Source organism: Amaranthus tricolor, chromosome 13, assembly GCF_026212465.1.
Source record: "Amaranthus tricolor cultivar Red isolate AtriRed21 chromosome 13, ASM2621246v1, whole genome shotgun sequence".
In the NCBI taxonomy this organism is placed as follows: domain Eukaryota; kingdom Viridiplantae; phylum Streptophyta; class Magnoliopsida; order Caryophyllales; family Amaranthaceae; genus Amaranthus; species Amaranthus tricolor.
In genome coordinates this window covers 14,317,611-14,341,085 of record NC_080059.1, presented here as the reverse complement: position 1 = coordinate 14,341,085, position 23,475 = coordinate 14,317,611, and the positions used below count along the sequence as shown (strand labels likewise).

At 30.5% G+C, this 23,475-nt stretch overlaps 2 protein-coding genes across 10 annotated transcripts; both read right to left on the bottom strand.

Moving 5' to 3' along the window:
* Positions 1-9,663: 9,663 nt before the first annotated feature.
* LOC130798130 (uncharacterized) lies at positions 9,664-14,162 on the bottom strand. Its single transcript, XM_057661008.1, has 5 exons — positions 13,883-14,162; positions 12,024-12,138; positions 11,675-11,771; positions 10,006-10,092; positions 9,664-9,908 (listed from the first exon to the last, which is right to left on the bottom strand). Exons 1-5 carry the CDS (start codon positions 13,941-13,943, stop codon positions 9,774-9,776), a joined length of 495 nt encoding a protein of 164 aa, XP_057516991.1. The 5' UTR covers positions 13,944-14,162; the 3' UTR covers positions 9,664-9,773.
* A 2,122-nt stretch (positions 14,163-16,284) lies between these two features.
* On the bottom strand, positions 16,285-18,211 carry LOC130798128 (lysine-specific histone demethylase 1 homolog 2-like). Of its 9 annotated transcripts, none has more exons than XR_009039027.1 (5): positions 18,140-18,211; positions 17,850-17,917; positions 17,498-17,570; positions 17,302-17,401; positions 16,285-17,009 (listed from the first exon to the last, which is right to left on the bottom strand). XR_009039027.1 is itself a non-coding variant. In XM_057661007.1 (2 exons), the coding sequence occupies exons 1-2, from the start codon at positions 16,794-16,796 to the stop codon at positions 16,347-16,349; spliced, it is 291 nt and encodes a 96-aa protein (XP_057516990.1). In that variant the 5' UTR covers positions 16,797-17,273; the 3' UTR covers positions 16,285-16,346. The 9 variants fall into 9 exon arrangements, 1 of the variants encoding a protein (XP_057516990.1); XR_009039031.1 differs by having other exon boundaries at positions 16,285-16,627; positions 16,925-17,009; positions 17,850-18,179; XR_009039030.1 differs by having other exon boundaries at positions 16,285-16,627; positions 17,850-18,179.
* Between the last annotated feature and the right edge of the window lie 5,264 nt (positions 18,212-23,475).

Sequence of the window (23,475 nt, the reverse complement as noted above, 5' to 3'; positions counted from 1 at the left end):
GTTAAAATGTGGAACGGTGTATTGTCAGCAAATGATATACAAAGGTTGGATTATTTAGAAATAATCAATAGTAGAGATTATTCACAGCAAATGGGCAATATGTGGGATTATTCTAGACAATTTTTCCTATTTTTTATTTTTTTTATGAGCCCTACTTTTCCTTTATCAAATTTATTATTCAATAAAATAATATATTTATAAAAAATCTTATTTTTCTTTAATTTCGTGAATATTCTTTGTGAGACCTTCATTAAGAAATGGAGAGAATATACCTAATATGTAATATTATAAAAGTTCAAAGAAAGCCAAAAACGAAAAATGTTTATTGCAAAACAGAAGAAAAACACAATTTGTCGTTTGTGTTCTAAAGTCTTAATTTTGAGACAGAACAAAAAGCCGACTCGACGATTTGGAAGCTATGAGTCGGCGTTTTGGGCGTCGACCAGCAGGGAGCAGCGATTCGTCGCTTAATCATTTATAATGATTGGTAACCACTCTTTAATGATTAAACACTAGTTATATACCAGTTATAGCATCATTTGGTTAGTGATAACAATGCACATTTTATAAATAAGGATGGTATGAAAAAAAGAAATGGTACTGTACTTTTTCTGATTTTCCTCTCAAGAATTCTCTACTCTTGTTCTTCTCTTGTTTACATGAAGTGTATAGAGAGATTTATAAAGTCTTTTCATTCTCTAAGTACTAAGAGTGTGTTGTAGTTTATATCTCTTTGTGAATTTCATAACAAGTCCCAAGTACATTGTAAGAGAAATATCAAAGTTCTCCTACGTGATACGCCTACTAAATATATCAAGTTTTTGAGTGACGCACATCTTTACTAACTTTATCTTGAAGAGTCGGTGATCATAGAAGAAGTTCATAGCCATTAAAAGGGGAATACAAGTTTAAGTTGTTTGTACTTTGTAATTTGTATTTGAGATCTTCATCGTATATTTCTAATAATCTATGCCTAGTGTTAAGGAACTTACCCCTAACTTCACCGAACTAGACAAGTTTGTTGGTTTAGATTTGTGTAGCTAAAAAAAGAAAATGCTCATACTTTTGACAACGCTTAATGTCGCTTATCGAATAAGCACGCCTAGACTGGAGGAGGCAGAGGATGAAACCATGGAGCAAACTAGGAAAAGAAACAAATGAGGCAATGATGACTTCATATGCCGAGGATATATACTTAATGGTACGTAAGACATACTCTTTGATGGTTACCAATTTCATGAATCCGCTAAGTAGTTATGGGATAGTTTACAAGACAAATATATGCCGAGAATGCTAGTTCTTAAAACTTCTTAGCAAATTTAATGCATATAAGATGGTAGAAAACCGTTCTATTATAGATCAATTCCATGAGTTACAAAGCATGTATGCTAATATGAAAATTCGTTACATACAAATGGATGAAGTCTTTATAGTGTCAAGCATTATAAATAAGTTATCTCCTTCTTGGAGGGATGTTAGACATGCTTTACAGTATAAGAAAGAAGAGATTACTCTCTCTGATCTTAGGCAACATATTGTTGTGGAGTCTAGCATAAGGGCTCATGAAAGCCAAAAGAATGGTAATCCTAATGTTGCAACCATTAATATGGTTGAGGATAAGGGGAGGTCATCATCTTTCGAAGAAAAAGAGAAAAAAAATCATCTTTCAAGGGGAAGTCCAACACTACCACATAGGCCATTGACAATGGATATTGGGAGTGTGGAAAACCAGGACACCGGAAAAAGAATTGCTATGTTTTTAAGAACAAGAAAAAAAAAGGCAAAAGGTCAAACTTCTACAAGCAAGGATCCTCTTACTAAAGGTGATTATGTAATGCTAAAATTTTGTTTTGAATTTTTCTTCAATGAATAGTAACTTCAATGTTATGCATAATGATCACTTGTCTTGGTGGATCGATTTCAGGGCTATGCGATAGGTACGCAAATCAAAACATTTTTCAAAACCTTGCACAAGGTGGTTAATTGGAAGTATATCTTCATAAGGAATAATTCATCCATGAATGTCCATGGAAAATGACAAGTGGAACTTTCGTTTATGTAGGGAATAATTCATCCATGAATACTTCTATGTTAAAAATTGGTTTAGGTTTACAACTGTTCGATTAAAAATTCGTTCAGGTTGAGTCCGTTTTAGCCGGATAGAGTTTGGTTTCGAGCATGATACGGGTCCATCACGAATAGGTTCGGGTTATCTCGGTTAATGATTATATGTCGATTATCAACCGGTTCGGGTGTAACTTCAGTTCTGGTAATGTCGATTCGATAAACCTTAAAAAGGAACATTTTCGGGTTGGTTAACTTTCGATTTTGGTTCGAATTTTCGAGTCGGGTATCATTTGAATAGCTTACTTGTATTGTATGTAGATGACATACTACTTATAGGAAATAGTATTCCTATGCTCGAATCAGTAGATTGGCTAAAAACTTGTTTTTCTAAGAATTGATGAGATCGGACCAAATGGAGTTAAATGAATAATCCTAAGAGGTCACACCAAATAGATAAAAGATCAAGTTTGACCTGGTTAATAATATTAAGTAAAAGTACTCTATTACCCTTAATAGTCAAATATAAGGGTTTATTTGAAAATTTGAAAAGGAGTTTTCAAATTAGGGTTTTAACCTTTTATAATAAATAGAAAAAGAAAGTTGTTTCTCCTTTTATTATTTTATTGGTGCTAACACACCATTGGTCTAGATCTAAGTGGACTAATTTGAGGTATCTAATTCAATACTAATTTCAAAGTTGATAGTACTTTGCAATACTCAATCCCTACATTGTCGTAGAAGCCATGCATCAAAAGTTGTTAATTCTTAACTCATTTTATTGATTCATTTAATATAATATATATGTTTTCCAGGGTGATAGATGTTTAGCAATTGTTGTTATTTTTTGCATTTTATATATATGTGTTCCTACATAATCACTATTCACTAAGTTATAAACTGGGTTTGCTTAGTGATTTTGATTACTTTAATAAGTATTCTAAATCAGTGAACATATAAACAAGGCTAGCGGTCACTATGTGGTCGCCAAGGACGACCAACCAACCCCCTCGCTAATTTTCCATCGCTATTTCGATAATTATTTGTTGTGGTAAGGGCTACGGGTATGTAGATGAGTGTACCTTCTTCATTGTAATCTAGAACTCTAGGAAAGTAATTAATAAAATAAAGGCATTCAAAATCCTATGGGTTAGAGAGAATCCGAAGGTGAAGACGTAGGTTTTTGGGGATCGAACTCCGTAATTACTTGTGTTTATTTTATTTTCAATTTCAAGTAATACTTTTTCAGTCAAAGGCAATCAAGAATCTTAACAAAATAATTCCAGGTATCCTAAATTAAAAAAAAAAAAAAAGTTAAAAAGCTTAATACTCTATTCAAACCTCCTCCCCCTTTTCTAGAGTATTTCTTCGCTTTTAAATTAATTTTTCAATATGATTGACTAAGAGCATAATTTCATGGACTACGGAGACATGGGGATGTCCAGTCAAAAATATGGATTTATATAATATATTATGAAATAAAAAAATTGTGTCCTAAAATATTTTGGACAATCACTAACGGCCCGTTTGCTACATGGTATTAAAAGGCGGTAATGGTAATAAATTAAGTAATAAAAAAATTGGTTGTTTGGATGCCTTCAATGGTAATGGATGGTAATAAAATAAGGTAATGAAATTACCAAAAATGGCCATTTTTATTACCGTCAAACAACCTGGTATTAGGCTGTAATGGTAATGAAGTATTACTATGGTAATAAAATAAAGTAATGTTGTTTCGAGCTAAAAAAAATAATGAAGAAAAAAAAAGGTAATGTATGTAATTATCCAAAAAAATATTATTATTAAAAAAAGAATCATTAGATAGAATAATTTAGATACAATAATGCTTTTAGATACAAATATACAATAATGAAACTAAGAGTCATTACCATTTTTTATTATTAACAACCAAATGCAATCAATGAAATATTATCTTCCATTACCATTCTTTAGTCATGCATACAAAACAAAAGAATCTCCATTACCAATTCTCATATTCATTCCTTCATTACTATTGTCATTCCAACATTTCATTCTCATTACTTCATTACCATCAACCAAACGGGCCGTTAAATGTATCACTGGGAAAATTAATATTTATTTGGTTTATTTGGTAGAAAATAAATATGATATTTAGGTTAATAAAATTGAAAAATAAATAAAGTTAATTGAAAAGTTGAATAAAATAAACTTTTTTTTTAAAAAAAAATCTCAAAATAAATTTCAAGAAATTTTAATTTCTAAAATGAGCATCTTTGTGTTCAAGCCTAAGATGAAGGTTTGTTTGCTATTACTAACAGCAAACAAGAAAAAAGAATTTACTTTAATTTGTTCACTATTATTAACAACAAATAAAAAAAGATAATGTCATAATGTTTGAAAGTAACCAAAAATATAAATTATTGTTCGTTCTTGATAACAACAAAGTAACATGTTTTTTTTTGGCCTATTTGAGAAAGTCTAGTCAATTATTCCACATATACGCTCCACAAGAATTCACTTATTAGAGAGACTAAAATGGCGATATGAAATCGCAGCTAATAAAATCTACACTTAGGGGGTGTTTGGTATGGGTTTTTAAGGGTTCGGTAATGGAATGGATTAACCCAATCCCTTGCAATTTATTTGGTATAAAAAATTAGAAACCCAATCTGTTTCCTACAAGTAACTCATTCCCCTCAAATGTTTCAGCTCATTATGGAGAGGTAACACTTTATTTCAGCCCATTTTGCATCTTCAAATACCTAATTTTAGAATCCAAACCATAAAACCTTCATTTCCCTCTCCTCTTCCTGAACTCTCAATTTTAAATCCCTAATTTCATTTTTTTTCATTTCTACGTCTTCCATGGCAGAGTATTAAAGAGCAATTAGAATAACTTCGCTTTCTTCGGTCTTCACAACTCATGTAAGTGTTTGATTTTCTTCAATTTTTGTTCAATTTAGTTGAAAGTGTTGAATTTTTGAAAGAGGGAGAGTAGATGTGGATATAAGTTATAACATGAAACAAACTTCTGCCTAGTAAATTGAAGAGGGAGGTACCGAGAAAAGAAGAAGCAAGTAGAAGCAGAAGAGAAATATCGCTTTTGGCATATTTAGTTTATCTCAAAATACAAGTGGACTTTGGTTGTGCTTGTTTTGTAAATGATATAAGATAGTTTCTGATTCCAAATAGTTTCTAATTCCAAATCTGACGTCGGCTCTGAAATGATGGAAGATTGAATCATTCCTTCCTTCTATTCCGGCTATTCCTTTCTGGCGGGAAGATGTCTCGCCCGAATGAATTAGTTGGTACTAGAAATGTTAGAAAAAGTAAACGAAAAGAGTATTAAGAAGTGAAAAGGACAAAGACACTTCCTAACCAGAAAGCAAAGTTCCCACTGATATCATGTTATGATCAGCTAGGAAAGTGGCTTGACCTTCTCCCCCTCCCTCTTCTATCTCGTTTAATAGATGATGCTATTAAGATCAGAGAATTTAATCGGTTTGAGGATGAAGATATGGATTTCTCACTGTTTTATTAGAGTGTTACGCTCATCATGTTATGATTTGGTCTCATTTTTGGCTTGTTAATTGAGTAGGATTTTGGCTTGTTAAACTGGTGGATGCCATTCTTTTTAGAGGAATAATGCAATTCTTGTAAGCCACAAGCAGGTACTCTATTTTTCTGGGCTTTTGAAACTTTTTTTTGAGCAAAATTGATGCATTGTTGCATTTTTTGGTTGATTATGTTTTTGATTAATCAGTAACAGAATGTAATTGATGTATCAAGTATTTTGGCGATGAAACATATTTACTTGTTTGTCTTCACGAGCTACCTCTAAATACTACAGTTAAAAATTATTGATGCACTCATTACTAATCTTTTCTAACCTAACCATAAGAGATTGTGATGGAATGAGTATTATTTTGGGTAAAGGAGTGCTTTTATCTGTGCTGTGTTGAATTGCTAATGAGGTCAACATACTTGGGGCAGATTCCATATTTTTGAAAACTAATTTGGCTCATCATGTTTTATTACTGAATATATATGTAATTTTGAGGTTCTAAAGTTGGATTTTTTTAGTAAAAAGATTGAATTTTAATGAAATAAAGTGGGCTATATGTATACTAGTGAAAGCTAAGTTGGTTTTGAATGATGCCTGAAGTTCCTTTTATCTTAGCTTTAAATCTTGGATGAGAACAGTTGGTTCATGAACAGTAGAACATGCTCTTATAATTACTTGATAGTGAAAAATTTTTGTTTGATTTTGATTTTTGAGTCTAATTTTTGTTGTACAGCTTCTAATTAATTCTCATAAATGGATCGAATTATGCAATCCTTACGGAGAAAAAGACGTCTAAAACAACTTCAATTGGTTGTAACAAATGTAGTTGTAGTTCTTATGATGTATTGGGTTTGGTATATGACAAGTGTTGCTACGGTTAGGGGTGTTCAATTGATCCAAAGTAAAAGAGATAGAAAAATATTGCGCTTAAAAATTATGCATCGCTTAATACAAGAAAGTGATGTGCATTGCAAAAGTGAACTTCGGGTTAATAGACAAACCTTTAATATTATTTGTGAGATGCTTAAGGAGATTGGAGGCCTCACTCGGACAAAAAATATGTCTCTTGATCAGATAGTTGTCATGTTTTTTACACTTTAGCTCACCATAAAAAAAATAGATCTATTGCTCACTTTTTCATAAGAAGTAGAGAGACTGTGAGTCGGCAATTCAACTTATGTCTAAGGGCTATACTTAAGTTGGAGCATTTGCTTTACAAGCCCACACCAATATTAGAAAAATGTGAAGACGAAAGGTGGAAACCTTTTAAGGTACTAGTTGCTTAATCATCTAATTTTTACCCATAATTTTACATGTATTTATAAGAGTGATTTTGTTTATTTGATTTTATAGAATTTTTTAGGAGCATTGGATGGTACCTACATAAATGTAACTGTACATCCCCAAGGTTGTGTTAAGTATCAGACAAGAAAAGGTACCATTGCTATGAATGTGTTGGGTGTTTGTGCACCCAACATGCAATTTATCTATGTTCTTCCGGGTTGGGAAGGCTCTGCTCATGATGTTCGTGTTCTTCGCAATGCTCTCACTAGGCCAAATGGCTTTAGGGTTCCTAGAGGTAAATTTAACATGTAGTTATTAAAAGAAGAATTATATAGTTAATAAAACTCACTTTAATCATCTAATTTCAATAATTTTGAAGGTAACTATTATTTGGTCGATGGGGGGTATACAAACTTTGAGGGTTTTCTTGCTCCATATAGAGGGCAACTATATCATCTTAAGGACTAACTGCAAAAGAGTATTACAATATGAAGCATGCTCGAGCAAGAAATGTAATTGAAAGATATTTTGGGTTACTTAAAGGGAGATGGAGTATACTTAGAAGACCCTCCTTTTTCCCTATTTGAACTCAAGGAGTTATTGTGATGGCTTGTTGTTTACTTCATAATTTAATAAGAAAAGTGATGCCCACAGATGATGTAGAAGAAAAGAATATGAGTATTGACGATTCCGATAACGATTCTGATGATGAAGTTGAATACATTACTACAATAGCTACTTCTGATCGATGGACTAATTATAGAAATACGTTAGCTCAAGATTTGTTTAATGCTTGGAGGGCAAGAGTTAGACAAGGTTTGTACTAAACGATTGTTTAATTGTTTGAATGCTACGTCTGCCACACAATCGTACCAATAGATTCTTTAAGAATAAGATTCATATATTTCTAGTTTCTAATACTTTCTGATTATTGTGCACTGACAAAATATAAATAATTTCACTTTAGTTTATATGTATATTGCAGGTACTTGAAATGGAGGTGAATACCATTAGCCAAGAGGGAAGTAGTAGAGGGAGGGGCAAGAATAAGCGCTTTTGGACATGTCAAGAAGATTCGATGCTTATAAAGTATTTACACCAATTGTCTACTGATCCTAAGTGGAAAGGTGAGGGCAGTTTTAAAAATGGTTACATGAGTAGGTTGGAAGAGTTAATTAATGGTGAGCTTCCTAGTTGTGGTTTGAAGGCTTTTCCGCACATTGAATCAAGAATCAAACATTGGTCAGTGAAATACAGTGCACTAGCTGAGATGTTATCTACTTCGGGATTCGGATGGGATGTCGATAAGAAGATGTTGCAAGTAGAGAGAGCAGTGTTCGATGAATGGCCAAAGGTAAAGTTTTCTGGGATCTTTTATACATTACTTTCTGAATATTGTGCAAAAGGTCTACTGGTATGTTTTTGTTTCTTATTTTGGGTTTTGTAGATGGGGTTTTTGAAAGGTACATGCAAGTTTCGTGCCATTATTCAATGCTTCTGTACACTTCATTTAACTTTATTATTGATTTGTCCATTATTCAATGTACATAGGAGTAGGGTCTGTTAGGATTGTGAGCAGGGACTGTAGCATTCCACATGATTGCTTCAATATTTTATTTCTTGTTTTGGAATAGGTTCATAAGAAGGCTAAAGGATTGTATGGGGTACCTTTTCCTCACTATGACATCCTTGAGGAGATTTATGCTAAAGATAAGGCCACGAGTGATCAAAGTGAGTCTTTTGTGGAAGTAATCAATTGAATAGATGTTGAAGTTACAAAGAAGTCAATTTTCATAGCTAGTGATGAGGAGGATGATGCGGATTCAAGAAGTCGGTCGACTACTCACTCTATACAATTCAAGAAGCGCTCGATTAAACAAGAGAATGATAATTCAACATCTTCAAAAGAACCCAAGCTCAAGGAATTGAAACGAAAGAAAAATCTTCAAAGTGATGTTGATAATTTGATTTCTTCTCTTCATGAAGCTACAAGTAATTTTGGAAAATTTTTTGATAATATTAATGTTAATCTTGGCACGATGGCTAATGCGTGGGCCAAAGCCGAGGAGAGAGAGCAGAAGATGGATGAAAAAGTGAATAAAGTCTTGGAAGAGGTTATGAAATTAGATGGCATCTCACCCTCTGAAGCTTTAAAAGTAGCTACAATTCTCATTGCTGAAGAACACAAGCTTCGCATCTTTTATCAAGCTCATTCGAACCTGAAGAAACAATATGTCCTCGATCTTCTTAAGAAAAAGTGAAAGTGGTCTTCTAAAAAGACATGAGTTGAAATGTTGTTATTAGTGGTTGAACTTGTAGTATGTGCTTGCAGATTATTAGTTGAATACTTGAATAATAGTATTGTAAATTGCTATGTTTTATCTTATTTAGGCTTGAACTATGTTGAGTTTTATCAAAGAAATCTTGTTTTAATGTTTGCTTAAGTTAATTTTTGTACAAAAATGGACAAAATGCCCTTTGCAGATTATTACAAAAAAAAATCAACTTATGTGACAAACCAAACAATAAGTAAAGGAAACGTAAACAAGTGTTTCCCTTACATTGTTATTCCAAACAACATATAACCATAACCCTTACCCCTATTTATTAATTCCCTTTTTCTTATATTTTCACTTTCCATACCAAACACCCCCTTAGACCCAAACAGTTTTTGAGTATCTAAATATTGAGGTGTTGTCATTTGTTGGATGTTAATTACCATCAAAACAGACAAAATGAAAATCAAAACAAAATCTAGAACACCAAAATAAGAAAATGCTATGTTGGCATTTGTATAGTAATTGAGATGAAAATTTGACAACTTGGTCCAGCTATCATTCGACATACACGTGGATGTACTTCTTTTGACAGACTAATTTCAAACGGTAGCTTCAAGTTCATCGGAGTTGACAGCTGCTCCGTTAGGGGAACCTTCAGACCGTAGCTGAGAAGATACATCATCAATAGCAGAGTTTAACTGCTCAATTTTCTCCGTTAAAATTTTCCTTGTTTTCTGTCAACCAAAGAGTTCAAAACAATATCATTCAACCATGAACATTAATCAAGTTGGGAAGGCCAAAAGTAATATTGTAAACATTAATAATGTTTACCTCCAAAGCTTTTTCTTCGTCGTAAATAAACTTTGGTAATTTCCTCATCAAATCCTTTTTATCAGCTCCAGCAAGAGCCTTACTTATCTGTAAAAAAACAGCAGGATCAGCAATCAGCATCACCATCACTTCATCTATCAGAACTCCAGTCTTTAAGACTACAAACAAACGCATAATCACAATTCACAACACAGTCACTATTGAAAAAAAGTGAGCCTTACTTACAGTGTTAAAAGTGATCACTTATGACCTTAAAGTGATTATTTATGATCTCAAAGTGACCAATTATAACTCTAAATAATCAGTTACAGTTTTAAAGTGATCCTTTATAACCTTAAAGCGATCAATTGGAGTAATGCGCTGATTTTATAGTTCATTTTATGGTGAGAATTGAGATGGTCTCATACAAGACTGGTATTTGATATTTCGTCTATCAGTCTAATTGGCCTGGTCCAATGTTTTTTCAGTCTAATTGACAGTTACCCTCGATTACACCTTATATCCAGGTATTTAAATGTCTTTTGCACTTCCTCGTTTCATAACAGAAACAAATTTTATAATTATAGACAAGAGGCTAAAAACCCGTATCCAAAAAGAATAAGAAAATAGAGCTTTATTTTGAAGCTACCGCAATTCTTAAGGTTGGAATAATTAGTGGGCTCAATTATAAGCACATTTATGGGGTTGAGGCTAATTTTTAGCAAGACTAATTCCAATTTGCTATTTTTTGGGGCTTTTAATTTTAATTTAGGCTTTAATCATTAAAAGCTACGTCAGGTTATTATTTTTAAATCTAAAAATAATTTCTTATTTTATTTCCTAAAAATAGGATAGTGAGTAAATCATGAAAGTATGGGTAGTTAATTCTACCATTATATATATATATATATATATATATATATATATATATATATATATATATATATATATATATATATATATATATATATATATATATATATATATATATCCAACATCTCTTACGTGAGATACAATATAATTCATGAGTGCAATTTCTTAATTATTTTAAGTGATTGCAATATTTTTTATTTATTTGAAGTTAATTATATTCATTGTGATTTCAATTCCTAGAAATTTGTATTAGGTTTCAAACACTTATAATTTTATAGTGGTGCTTGTAATCTCTTCAAGTTTTATTTACATAAAACATATAACATAAGGGTCTAAGATCCCTACCTAAACCCTGATGGAACCTATCCTATTTTAAGGGTTCGGGTCTATTTTTTTGGACAAGGGTTCATCAGGGTCCAAATCTAATAGAAAACTGAGGGGTCAAGACTCCATATTTTAGACCCGGTAAATCCATTTATGTATATTTTCTAAGGGTTTGGGTGTGGCTTGGATCCGGATCTAATTTTCTAGACCCTTTTGATTAGGGGTTCAAATTTGAACCTGACCCTAAAATTAGGGTTCGTGTAAGAGTCTGATCCAGGCCCAAATCAAACTCTAAAATGTCCGTCCCTACTCACACAGGTTGAACTCGGCTGTTTTATGTAAACTTCCATAATTTTGGCTGAAAATGACTAGGCAACTTAGATTGTTGAAGATCTTCCAAGGGAATGTGGGGTGAAGTGAAGGAAGAATCCAAATAACATAAAGTGCAGATAATGCTAGTATATTATTATTGTTACAATCAACTTAAGCATACCTGTGGTGCATATACACATCCAAGGGTACCAACTAGTAGTCCACCCAAAACAAAGCCACTAACAAAAAGGCTTGCACTGGTGGGCCTTCCTCCATCACTATCACAAAACAAAAATTGTCACCAAATAAAAGTAATACTATTAATCTGTTCAATGTAAGATAAGAAGATGAAGGGTTACGAGTTTATGATTCTAAGTACACCGAAGACTCACGACACTAGAATGCAAAATGAAATGTCAGATAATGATGTATGTAAACAATGCATTCGACAGCATAATGCTTACAGCATTCAAGATGAATAGAAGTCTTTTTGGAATCTGTTACGCAGCAAGCAAATGAGAGTAACATACCTGTAAGCAGCTTGAAGTAGGAGAGGCTTTTGTGAAGCCTTTTTCGTACGAACTGGAGATAAGCTCAAGTTGGTGGGGCATAAGAATCCAAGATTTGACTGCTTGAAAGAAGAGCCTAAAACAAACATTCAAAATTATCAGAGATAAAAGGTTCATTTTATTCATAAGATAAAAACCAAAACCTAACAAATTAAAGTTCTACGCCAAGATAAATAATGCATATGTTGTTTCCTCTACCATATTATTACATTTTCTTGTTGAATTCAGTTAAAAGTGCTTGTCGTCCCATTTCCTAGGGCTCTAAAAAACATTGAAATTTTTATCTTCACCAGTTATTCAATTAGTGAAGAAGGGGTATAGTAACAAGATCGGTGAATTCGGTGATCAAGTATGTCATATATTAAAGCTCAGTTTGGTTATCGCTATTAAATGGTGGGAAAGATAATGAAAAGTTAGTGTAACTTGATAGAAAAATCTCTTGACAAGTTTAATGATCTTGCTTGTTCTACTTCAATCATCTCATGTTCTTTACAAAATTCATTCTAATACATTACCATTTAAGAAGTGATATTAGATATTGATGAAAAATTTTGAATAAAAAAAAAAAGTTTTTTATGTCAACGTTTCATCACCAGAAAAATGATATGGTGTATTTTATAAAAACTTACATTACAAATCATTCTCATTATTACCATATAATACCAACATCCAAACAGATCTTAAGTTGTTTAAATAGTTTCACTGATTGCTAGTTGAATCAACAACAAAGAAACAAGGCAATCAAATCTCACATTTGTTCATCCACTTACAGTTTCCTATCACTTAACGATTTTCAAAGACACATGATCAAAAAATACTAAATTGCTAACTTCATCGTTTTCACTACTCATGTATCTTGTTATTCATTTGCAAATCCATATTTATTATCAAATTTATAATCCTCCTACCCCACAATTTGTAACCTATTCTAGCTATTGCTCCTAGTTTCTTGCTCCTTAGCAAAGTTCAAAATAACCCATTTGCCGTAATCAAGTCAAGAACATTATGCCTTAGATCAATGATAACAAAATCATAAATACAGCTACATTACATTACATTTCACTACCAAAATGTTAAATGTCATTAAATGACTTCCACCTATTATGGTTTAGCGGGTCAGATATACGCAACATTTCCTTTGCTAGCGATAACAAAGGGGTTATTTTCGATTGCGCCTTGGTAGCAATCATCATCAGCAACCTTACCAACTTAAATACAACTAAAACCAAAAATTGACTGCACTTTTACTATACATAAATCATAGACTACATTACCAAATATGATTTCATAAACAATAGCTACTGTTGCGTATTCCTGGGACTCCCTAGCAAAGTTCAAAACCCATTTGCTGATAGTCAAATCAGCGGCAATGTCATAAAATTAATCAAAAATACAACTATAATCATCAAAAAGAACACAACTTGTTTTCTCTACTAAGCAGAAAATTGACTATATTAGACTTAAAGTGCATAAATCATAGACTACATTACCAAAAAACTGATTTCATAAATCCCCCAGCAAAGTTCAAAGAAACCCATTTAGCCATAGTCAAACCAACATAAATATGTATCAAATCAATGATACCCAAATCATATATACAGCTAAAATCATTAAAAAGAACTCTACTTTTTTGCTTACTCCAGTAAACACCAAACTGACTTATGTGACCATATTAGACTTAGACTACATAAATTATTGATTGTATTACCAACAAATGAATTGTTAAACAATACTATAATACAAATGAAATGGGTTTCTTCAAAAAGATGAAAATATCACATTTTTCATGATTTTTGTAGGAACATGTTACAGTAAATTACCAGAAGAAAGCTGAGAAGGGGAGTTAGGAGCCAAGATCAGAGAATTTGACAAGGTAGACATTCTTCTATGCTGTGATGTTGATAGGTAAACAAAATAAGCAATACAAGGCAGGGGAAAACAAAGATTTTTTGGGGTAAACTAAGCGAGTATAAGAAAGATGAAATGAAGGAAAGAAATCAACACAGTTTGAGGAGAAACTTCGATAATGCCGAAGCTCGTTGCTAACATTTTCTAATGACTAGTTGTGGGGCCGCATACGTAGCACGCGGTCATTTAAGTTACACTGTCAAATTTCACAATGTTATTTTATATGCTTTTATTAACAAGAATACAAATAAAAATATTAGTATGTCAATGTGTTGCAAAAATGTGAATGATGTAATGGTTGAAGTCCTTGAAGATGTATAGATAGCAGCAAGCAATAGCATCAAAGTAAGACATAGAAACATATTGAAGGCTTTATATAATCATCTATAAAACATAGCTAGATTATTCAAGAATGCTAACAATTTAAATGTAAATGTAAATGCTCTATTACTATTGTAAATCAAATTCATGTTTAATGAAAAAGTATTGTATATACCTCTGAAGAACAAACATGGTCATTTTTTGAAAAGAAAGTTAATGACTAAAATAACTTACAACAATTTGCGAGACATTCATATTGGACATCGATTAATTAGCAATTTAAGTAATCGATTTGGATAATTAATCTTCAATTAACAATTTGAAAATAAATTTAAATTTAAATAAAATAATTCACCTTTAATTAACAATTCAAGTATTCAATTTGAAGTTAAAGTGTAGACTAATAACAAAATTTTGCAATATTAACATATGCTAAATAATGAATAAAAGTTTTCTAGTTTGTATTGTCTAGTAAAAAGAGTATTGTTTTGTAAAAGGTATGTACTTGGTTTATTGTATAGTGAGTTTGTCAGGTAACTCCTTTGAATATTGTATGTTGTGTTTGTCGATGTTATTATTGTTGTATTATATGCGCTGACGTGATCTAAGCTTTAACAATATAATTTCCACAATAGTATAAACAGTATGAAACAATTACACAATCGATATCCACAAATAAATTGCAATAATATTTGGTGTATAATCTACTCCATATCTAATCTAAATAAGTCTACAAGCCAACAAAAAAGCAATTGTAAAAGTATAACTTCATCTTTAGGTTGCCTATTGAAATAGTCATGTTCTCCTTATAAATCATATTCGTCCATTCCCTCTCGACAAGCACATCCACATTCTACACAATTCCAAGTTAAGACCAAAAAATATTAGATAAAAAAACAATGACCACAAACAAAACCATAACAATATCTAATCTAAATACTAAAATACTTTGTTCATTTGGACTAAATTATTAAAAGTTATTATTACGAATGAATGTGATTAAACGATTTAAACAAGATTTTACCTCATTATATTCTTTCCTACACATTATCATTAATATAAAAATAAGCTTAAATAATAAACAATGTCAATAACTGTAATGTAAAGAGTATTTTATAACGGAAAAAGTGATATAATAATAATAACAATAATAATAATAATAATAATTTATGAATGACACACTTAAAAAAAAGGCAAAATTAACAATAAATTTGTTAAAAATCATTGTCGCAATAAGCCATCTAATGCAATCATGTGGAATCAAAAACTCATCTTTATCATAAAGGGGAAATAATTAACGATAAGAAATTATGACAAAAATTAATTAATCCTGATAAAAAAAAGATTAATTATAATTATTTTATATTGAAATGATATACATACATACAATTCACAAATAAAATACATCAAGTTCCTTAAAAACTAAAAATATTTGATATTATCATTCAAATAAATTGATATAAAAAAAAACTCTTATTAAAAACAAATGTCGAACGTAAAATCATCCAAATAAAAAAATATTGAAGTATAAATACCATGGACATTTAGAGAATTCTGAAATGTGTGTAAGCAATTGTAAGGAAGAAAATGAAGAATTAACACAAGTTTTATTATTTGTTTGTTTAGATAGTTGATTACTGATTCCCGAATAATCCAGACTCTATATAAAGAAGTTCAACCCATAAAATATTTTTTCTTTTTCAGCTACTTTTATGAAGATTTTCTTTCAAAAAGACAACCCTAAACAAAAAGTCCACATAATTATTTTTTCTTTAATTCTTTTTAATTAAACTATTTAGCTTAAATATTTAACTGGTATCTCGAAAAAACCTTCTTTCACAACAATTTTTATATCTTTTTTTATAATTTATTTATAGGAATTTTAAGTTTATGTATGTAATGCAGAAGTTGACCATATAATCGTGATATTTTAAAAGTCAACAAATATGAAGTCAAAGAGAAATACTCATATACACTTATAGGCCACTACCACTTCAATAGGTTTAGTATATGATTTTATTATCAAGAAAATTGGTTTTCATGTTGAATAAAAAATTAACAATTTGCAAATGAGAAAAGGGTGTTGTACAAGATAAAATCATAAGCAGGACAGTTTCCCTTAGACAACCACACTTGAACCTTAGGCCTCCATCTCAAAAGGATATGATTTCTTATAACAATGTAGTCATTTTGTTCTTTTCCTACAAACTCCTGGATAACATCGACCCTAATCTGCTCATCAATGGAGAAACCGAGCGACAAAGCTGTCAGCGCCTCCTTTTTGATTTCTTTCTCCAAATTAAACTTGGTTTGGTTCCTCTTCTTCAAATGACCACCTATACGCTAAAAAATAATAATTGAATTATATCGCCCAAATCAAAATCAAAATCAAACTATGAAAAATAATGTAGTAATTAAGAAAAAATAAAAAAAACAAAAGGAAATTATAAAACCAACATTCCAAAAGCCTTTTCCTGCAAATGATTCAATCAGATTAATTACCATTTCTCTACCAACTCAATCTGAAAACCTTCAATGCCCAATCAAATACACATTCCAAAACCATTCAAATAAGCTTCTTTTCACTGAGCAATGCAGTAGTAGTACCAAAACAAAATTTTCTTTCTTTTCACCTTTCTTCACCAAAACCCAAGATGCTAAATCTTTAAAATTGAAGCTTCTTGAAGCTACCTCTTGATAGAGGAGCTAATGCTTCCCCTGAAGACCAACAGAGAATTGATCAGGTTTGTTCATACTTAATGGATTTTTCCCCTTTTTCACCCCTAAATTCTAATTATTTTATCGAGTTTATTCCCAAATTGTTTTTTTATATTATTGATTTTGGGTGTAGTCCTTCATAACAACAAATCCAAGTATCAAACCACAAAGAAACTGAAACCCAAAAAAAAAAAAAAGGAAATGAAGAACTCTGCCAAATTGAAATACAAACCCAAGAAAATTAAAGATGAGCAAAAAATCCAACCCAATTGAAACAGTAACATAAACTCACCAAATTATCATCAAAAAACTAAATAGTAAGCCAAATGACCATCGAAATTTTGCAGGCCTAAACATTTTGCTGCCAAACCAGTTGTTTCGCCCAGAGAAACCTAGATTTAATGCAGAAAAACAAAAAATCAGCTATGTTAATTGAAGCAATTACATAAACCAACTATTGAAAACCAAAGTAGGAAAGAGACAATTACCTTGTCTTGATGATCTTCAATGACTACTTTTTATTCTGGACTAAGTCGAATCCAAAATTAATCAATCATCCTTCTACATAGAAGGAGAAAAAAGAACAATATCAAAGTTGAAAAAGAACAATATCAAGCATCCTTTAAATCAGAAAGTGATAAATATAGAAACAATAACTCAAATCGGAAAGCAATGGGCTTGCCTGATTCTTGCTTTCTTTCACATGTTAATTTTCACAACTCAAATGAAAGTGGTGTTGATGAACAAATTGGAAAAAATCAAAACTAAATTCACAAAGCAGGAAAATTAGGGTTGAAGAACAAAAATGAGCAAAAGAAGAAGACATAATTAAATCAAAACCTTAGAATGAACCTTCAACTGTTATTTTCCCATCAACAATTCCCAGCCCTGATTTTTGTTTTGTTTCCCTGTAGATTTTCGTAGCCAAAAATTACAATGAAAATCAAAGTTCACAAATTGAAAATTGAGAAAGAGGAGAAAAGAAATGGTGTGGGATTTCGGAAAAACTGAGAAAGAGGAGATGATGAAAATTAACTCAAGCAAAATTTCAACTTTATCAATAACCCAATAACATAAAAACTTCTAGCTTGAAAAACCCCGAATGAAAGAAAGGTATTGGCGAATCTTACATCAAAATGGCGAAGCTTGATCTTAAAAGGCACAGAAAAATGAATTCAAATTGACGAGGAATGAAACAGTCGTATTTTTAGGAGATTTCATTAGTCGTTTTTAACGCCTAATTTTTCTTATATATTTGTTCGTTACTAATTATAATTTAATTAGTGATGGTAGTAATTTGAAAAATCACTACAATAATTAGAAACTTGTTAATTCGTAACGTGATTATGAATCGTAACAAGTAACATAAACTTTGGAGGTAAAATTTAAAGTTGAGCAACTACCCATAACAGTTCGAGAAAATTTTAATTATTACCCAAGCATATTATATAACCATAATGGGAGTAAATTAAATACTTAAGACATATAGAAGTGATTTTTAAACATGAAGTATAAATTACATAACTTGTTACATGTACAACAATTTTTACCCAAACCTTAAACTATACCTTTTCTACTCTATAATAGATCAAATGATGGACAAAAATCACCAAAAAAAACAACCCCAACCAGCCATGTTAAAGTTGTCCTACTTCCCCTTATAGCCCTTTGTATACTTATATACACAAGCTAAAAACTCTACCTAAGAACCTCTTTTGTTCTACCCAAAGCTTGTGCATCATTATAAGCATACAAGAGGCAAATATTTGAAGCAAAAACACTCTATTTTCTGAATAATTATTCAGCAATAAACCCCAACACATTGCTCTCAAGTTCATCCATGAACAAACACTAGAATCCTTCAAACTTTCAATAACTGAAACACCTTCTTTTATCAGTATAGAGTAAGTTATGTTCATTTCTTTATTCTACTAGTTTTTGTTAAAACTTGTTCATGTAAAACATTTTTTTACATGAATCTTTCTATAAACTAAGATCATTATAAAATGAGTATTTTATCTCTAAACTAAGAAAATCATCGCTTATTAATCTATAAAAATAGGCCATAATAGAATGTAAGAAGATGTATTTCCACAAACATATAAACTTTGTTACTTAAAGGATTCAAGTAAAATTATGGGACTTAAGTAAGTATGTTGCTCAACATAATAAGTATAAATATGTTAAAATCATTACAAGTATTAGTCTAACAACTCTAACTAGGGGAAGTTAAGTGCATGTTAGAAATCTAAAATTATTATTGATTTTTGGATGAATGCAATGTTTAGTTGAATAGTTGGAGTTGAGACTTGAAGGGCAAGGACCCGAAATTAGAACCACTTCTAAGAACGCATAGGAGCTTACGGAATAATTATATAGACTTGGAGTCGAGGTATGTCACATGGGTGATTTTTAAAGGATTTAAGAACAAGTTGGGAAAGTTTGTGTATAAACTTGTTTTTTTAAAAAAAAAAATTTCCAAAGATAAGTTCTTAAATCTTGAAAAATGATGTCAAAATGATAAATTTGAGTATGGAATAATTTATTACATGTATTATTATTGTGGGCATCATGCATGTTGATTTTATAAATTATTGTATGTTTAAAGGCATGTTTAACAGTACTTTGTGAAAGTTATTGTGATGGAAATGAATATATGAATTTGAAAATATTTTAAATTTTTTTTAAAAGAAATTTTCAGTAGCTATATGTTAAGAAAATTTCTTGGATACTTTTTGTTGAGATTATTCGTTAAATTGATATTTTAATGGATTTTAAGGTGTTAAATACTCTTATTATAAAACATGGTATTAGATAAACTCTTCATCATCAAAAATAATTAATAAAAAAATATTATAATGTCTCCAACAAGATTTGGCCAGAATATATTTAGTTTGAAATTTTTTTTTATTATTTTTGAATAATCGTTAAATTGTTTCACGGTAAATTGTAAAATGGTAAAATATAAAATAATTACCAAACAAAGACATATAGACTTGAAATTTTTATCACATACTCATATGGACAGTAGGTGAAATTGGTAAAAGTTTGGGAAGGTTTCGTTGACATTTAAGGATCTTAATAATTTTTATTCTGTTATTAATAATCGGTAATTTGGAAAACGGTAAAATATAAAAAAAAATACTAAATGACTTCTTTTGGACATGAAAATTTTATGAGACACTTATATAAACAGTAGATACATGAAAATTTTATGAAAATTTATATGGATTTTCGTGACCATATATGGACTTAAATAAATTTTATTCTGTTTATCGGTAAAATAACGATATTAATTATTAAAAATACCCCACATGATTTTTAATGGTTATTTAAAATTTTATACCCCTTAAAATAGCTTATGGAATATCATATAATTTTTATAATATTTTATTCGGACTCAAATAATTTTAAATTTATTTTATTCTATTTATCGATAAAATGTCTATACAAAATAATAAAACATCATACATGATTTTTATAAGTTCAAATGGCCTAATAAAGATGTTATATGACTTCTGGAACTTTGGTATAAGTTTACAAAATAAATTATTAATTATTTACTAATTTATCAAATTAATAGAAAATGTTTATTTATTAAAAAGTGTAATATTGTATATTAAATTTGGGTAAAAATAGAACTATATAAAAAAGTTTATAATTATATTAATAACCTACTGCCTCATAGTATAAATTAAGTTTAAATTAGATGGTTTATAAATTTTATGAATTTAAGACACCATTTAAATAACGGTAAATACCTAAATTGTTGAAAATAATTGTAAGATCGTTATAAATTCGCATAACCAATTATAATCTGATGGGACAACCTTAAATTCATTTTAAATAAGATATTATAATGACTTGATAAATTTGGGCCTTGTTGGAGAATTAATATGTACTTTGTAAATCAATTATCGATTTTATTACCGGCAAAAACTCTCATATTTAAGAAAAAAGTGTTTTATGAAATCTTCTGTCGTAATGATTTTATAGACTTATGAATCATATTCTAGTTGTTTTGAATGAATTTCAAAACCTTTTAAGTTATATTTACTTTAAGAAGGATTGAAACGAAACATTTTAGTGGTTTCCTTAAAAAAAATCGTATTGAACTTTAATCACTTTTTGTTACGATGCATTTCCATACATGCTAGTGATGCCCCAATATAATATAAAGGTTATGTTTAATGATATGATTATGCTAAGCATGTTTTACCCATGTGGGATATATTATGATTTGATTTTGCTAAGTCGCAAATAAAGTATGTTTTGCTATGTGCAAATAAAAGATGTTTATCATATGGAAAAAATTAATGTTTTTGACTTTCAAATGCTATTAAAATTACAAGATATATATTACGTACAAAAAATGTTTTAGCCTAAATGGCGGGTACATATGCCACAACAAATGTTGTGTGCATGATTAAACGGTTCACCAATGCTGAGCGCGTATTGTTCACAATACCATTGTGTTACACTTGCCGGACATGTCGCGGACGGTAGACCGACTACCAAACGAGTCACAGGATGACTCACAGAGTACCCATGTAAACTTATGATATGAGTTTGAAATTGATTTGGATCCATTGAGATCTTATGATTTATGATGAAAAATGAGAATTTGAAATGACTATAGAGCCATTGAACTGGATTTGAATCATAATATGATTTATGAAATGAAAAAACATATTTCAAAATGAATTTACTCAAATAAAAAAAAGGTTTTAATAACTTGTTTGACGGACACCAGTGTGTTTAAACTTAGCGTTTTTGCTGATACTATGCTTTGTATGTTTTTCCAATGGTTTTGTTTTTAGAGTAAACCTCTATGGCACCTCGATGGAGAATGGATATGCGAGCGGAAGATGAACCCGAGTTGGAGTATGACTCCCCTTTTGTTTAGATCTCTTTATTGTATTTGAGAGACTATTAGTTTAATTTAGACTAATTTAAGGATGTAATTTGAACTTTGAACTTATTTCGATTTGGTTGTAATTTTTCTATATTTTGGACTGTTAAGACTTCCGTTATATTGCTTTGGTTTAGTTCAAGTATTATACTTGGTTTTACCTTTAAGTAACCCCTTAATTGTGTTGGCAAAAGTAAGCTTCCGCTTGATTAATACTAAATTACAGTTAGTGTTTGCCTTCATAATTCGAGGCGGTTACAAGGAAAGGGGATAAGAGGAAAGGATGGGAAAGGGAGAAGTAATGGATGGAAAGGAAAGTTGTAATTCAGGAGGAGTGGGAGAAGTAACGCAAATGGACAGATCTGATTTTGCCGATAAACACGTGTCAGCAGTATAACAAAACAAAATTTCACTATTCATTAGATGTGAAATACTCGCTACATTTCGATTATGTGCACTATTTATCGTTCAAGCTTATTTTATATATTGCGACTAATGTGTAATTAAAATGTAGTCAAGTGAGATTTTCTTTGAATCGTCTAATCACATACTTTCATAATATGAACTTTTTATAATTTTTAGATTTGTATAATTCAACATATAAATAAACAAAACAACGCATTACAATGCGTAAAATGTGAAATGTAGCAAGTATAATGAAATGAAGGAATAATGTAATAGATGTAAAAATGAATAGTGAAAAATTTTGCTTGTTTTTTTATATGTCATAGATATATTTTTAGTTTCTTATTTGACACTATCTTTTGTCCCATCCCTCTAAAACTTTGTTATCACTTTCTCTTATTAAAATCACTAAATTTGAAATTCAACATTAACTTGAGAAATCAAAAATTTAGAGATACAAATTTGATGATAATTTCTAACAAAAGTTATTTTTTTTTTTAATTTAAAAATCTGAAAAAGAAGATAAGTTGCACAAAATATACGACTTGACAAGGTCGGGTCAAGTAGCACGTTTTGTGCAAATGTGCTAATTACTTCTTTCTTTTTTATTATTATTTTTATTTCATAATTAATTACGTGTTTAATTATTATTTATTATTTTTTTTCTTAATGAATTAGTTTAATATTATTGTTTAATTTTTAATTCATATGTTTGGTTAATTTTTACATTATTTATTTGTGTTTTTTTAATACGTAGAATATGTCTGGTAATCTTGGCATAAACAAAAATTTCTTTAGGAGTTTGTTGTCTGGGAAGAGTTCTTGGCATAGGCTTCTTAGAGGAGACCATGCCAAAGAGTGTTACTAGGTCTGCCTGTCGTGTTAGGCAAGAGTAAACAATAAGATAGAGTCAGACACAGAATTCTAGCACCTTGGAATTAGGGATAGCAATTCAGTTCGAATCCGGAAAAAGTTATCAGACTCCGACTTCGACTTTACGATCCGAGTCCGAGTTAGAGACGGACCGGAGTTGGACCTTATTAAAAATCCGACACTCCGACTCGACTCCGACCCTGAAGGAAATCCGACTTGAATATGACTTTCTAATATTTTGTTTCCATTAAAACTCTAGACGTGACTAATCCAAGC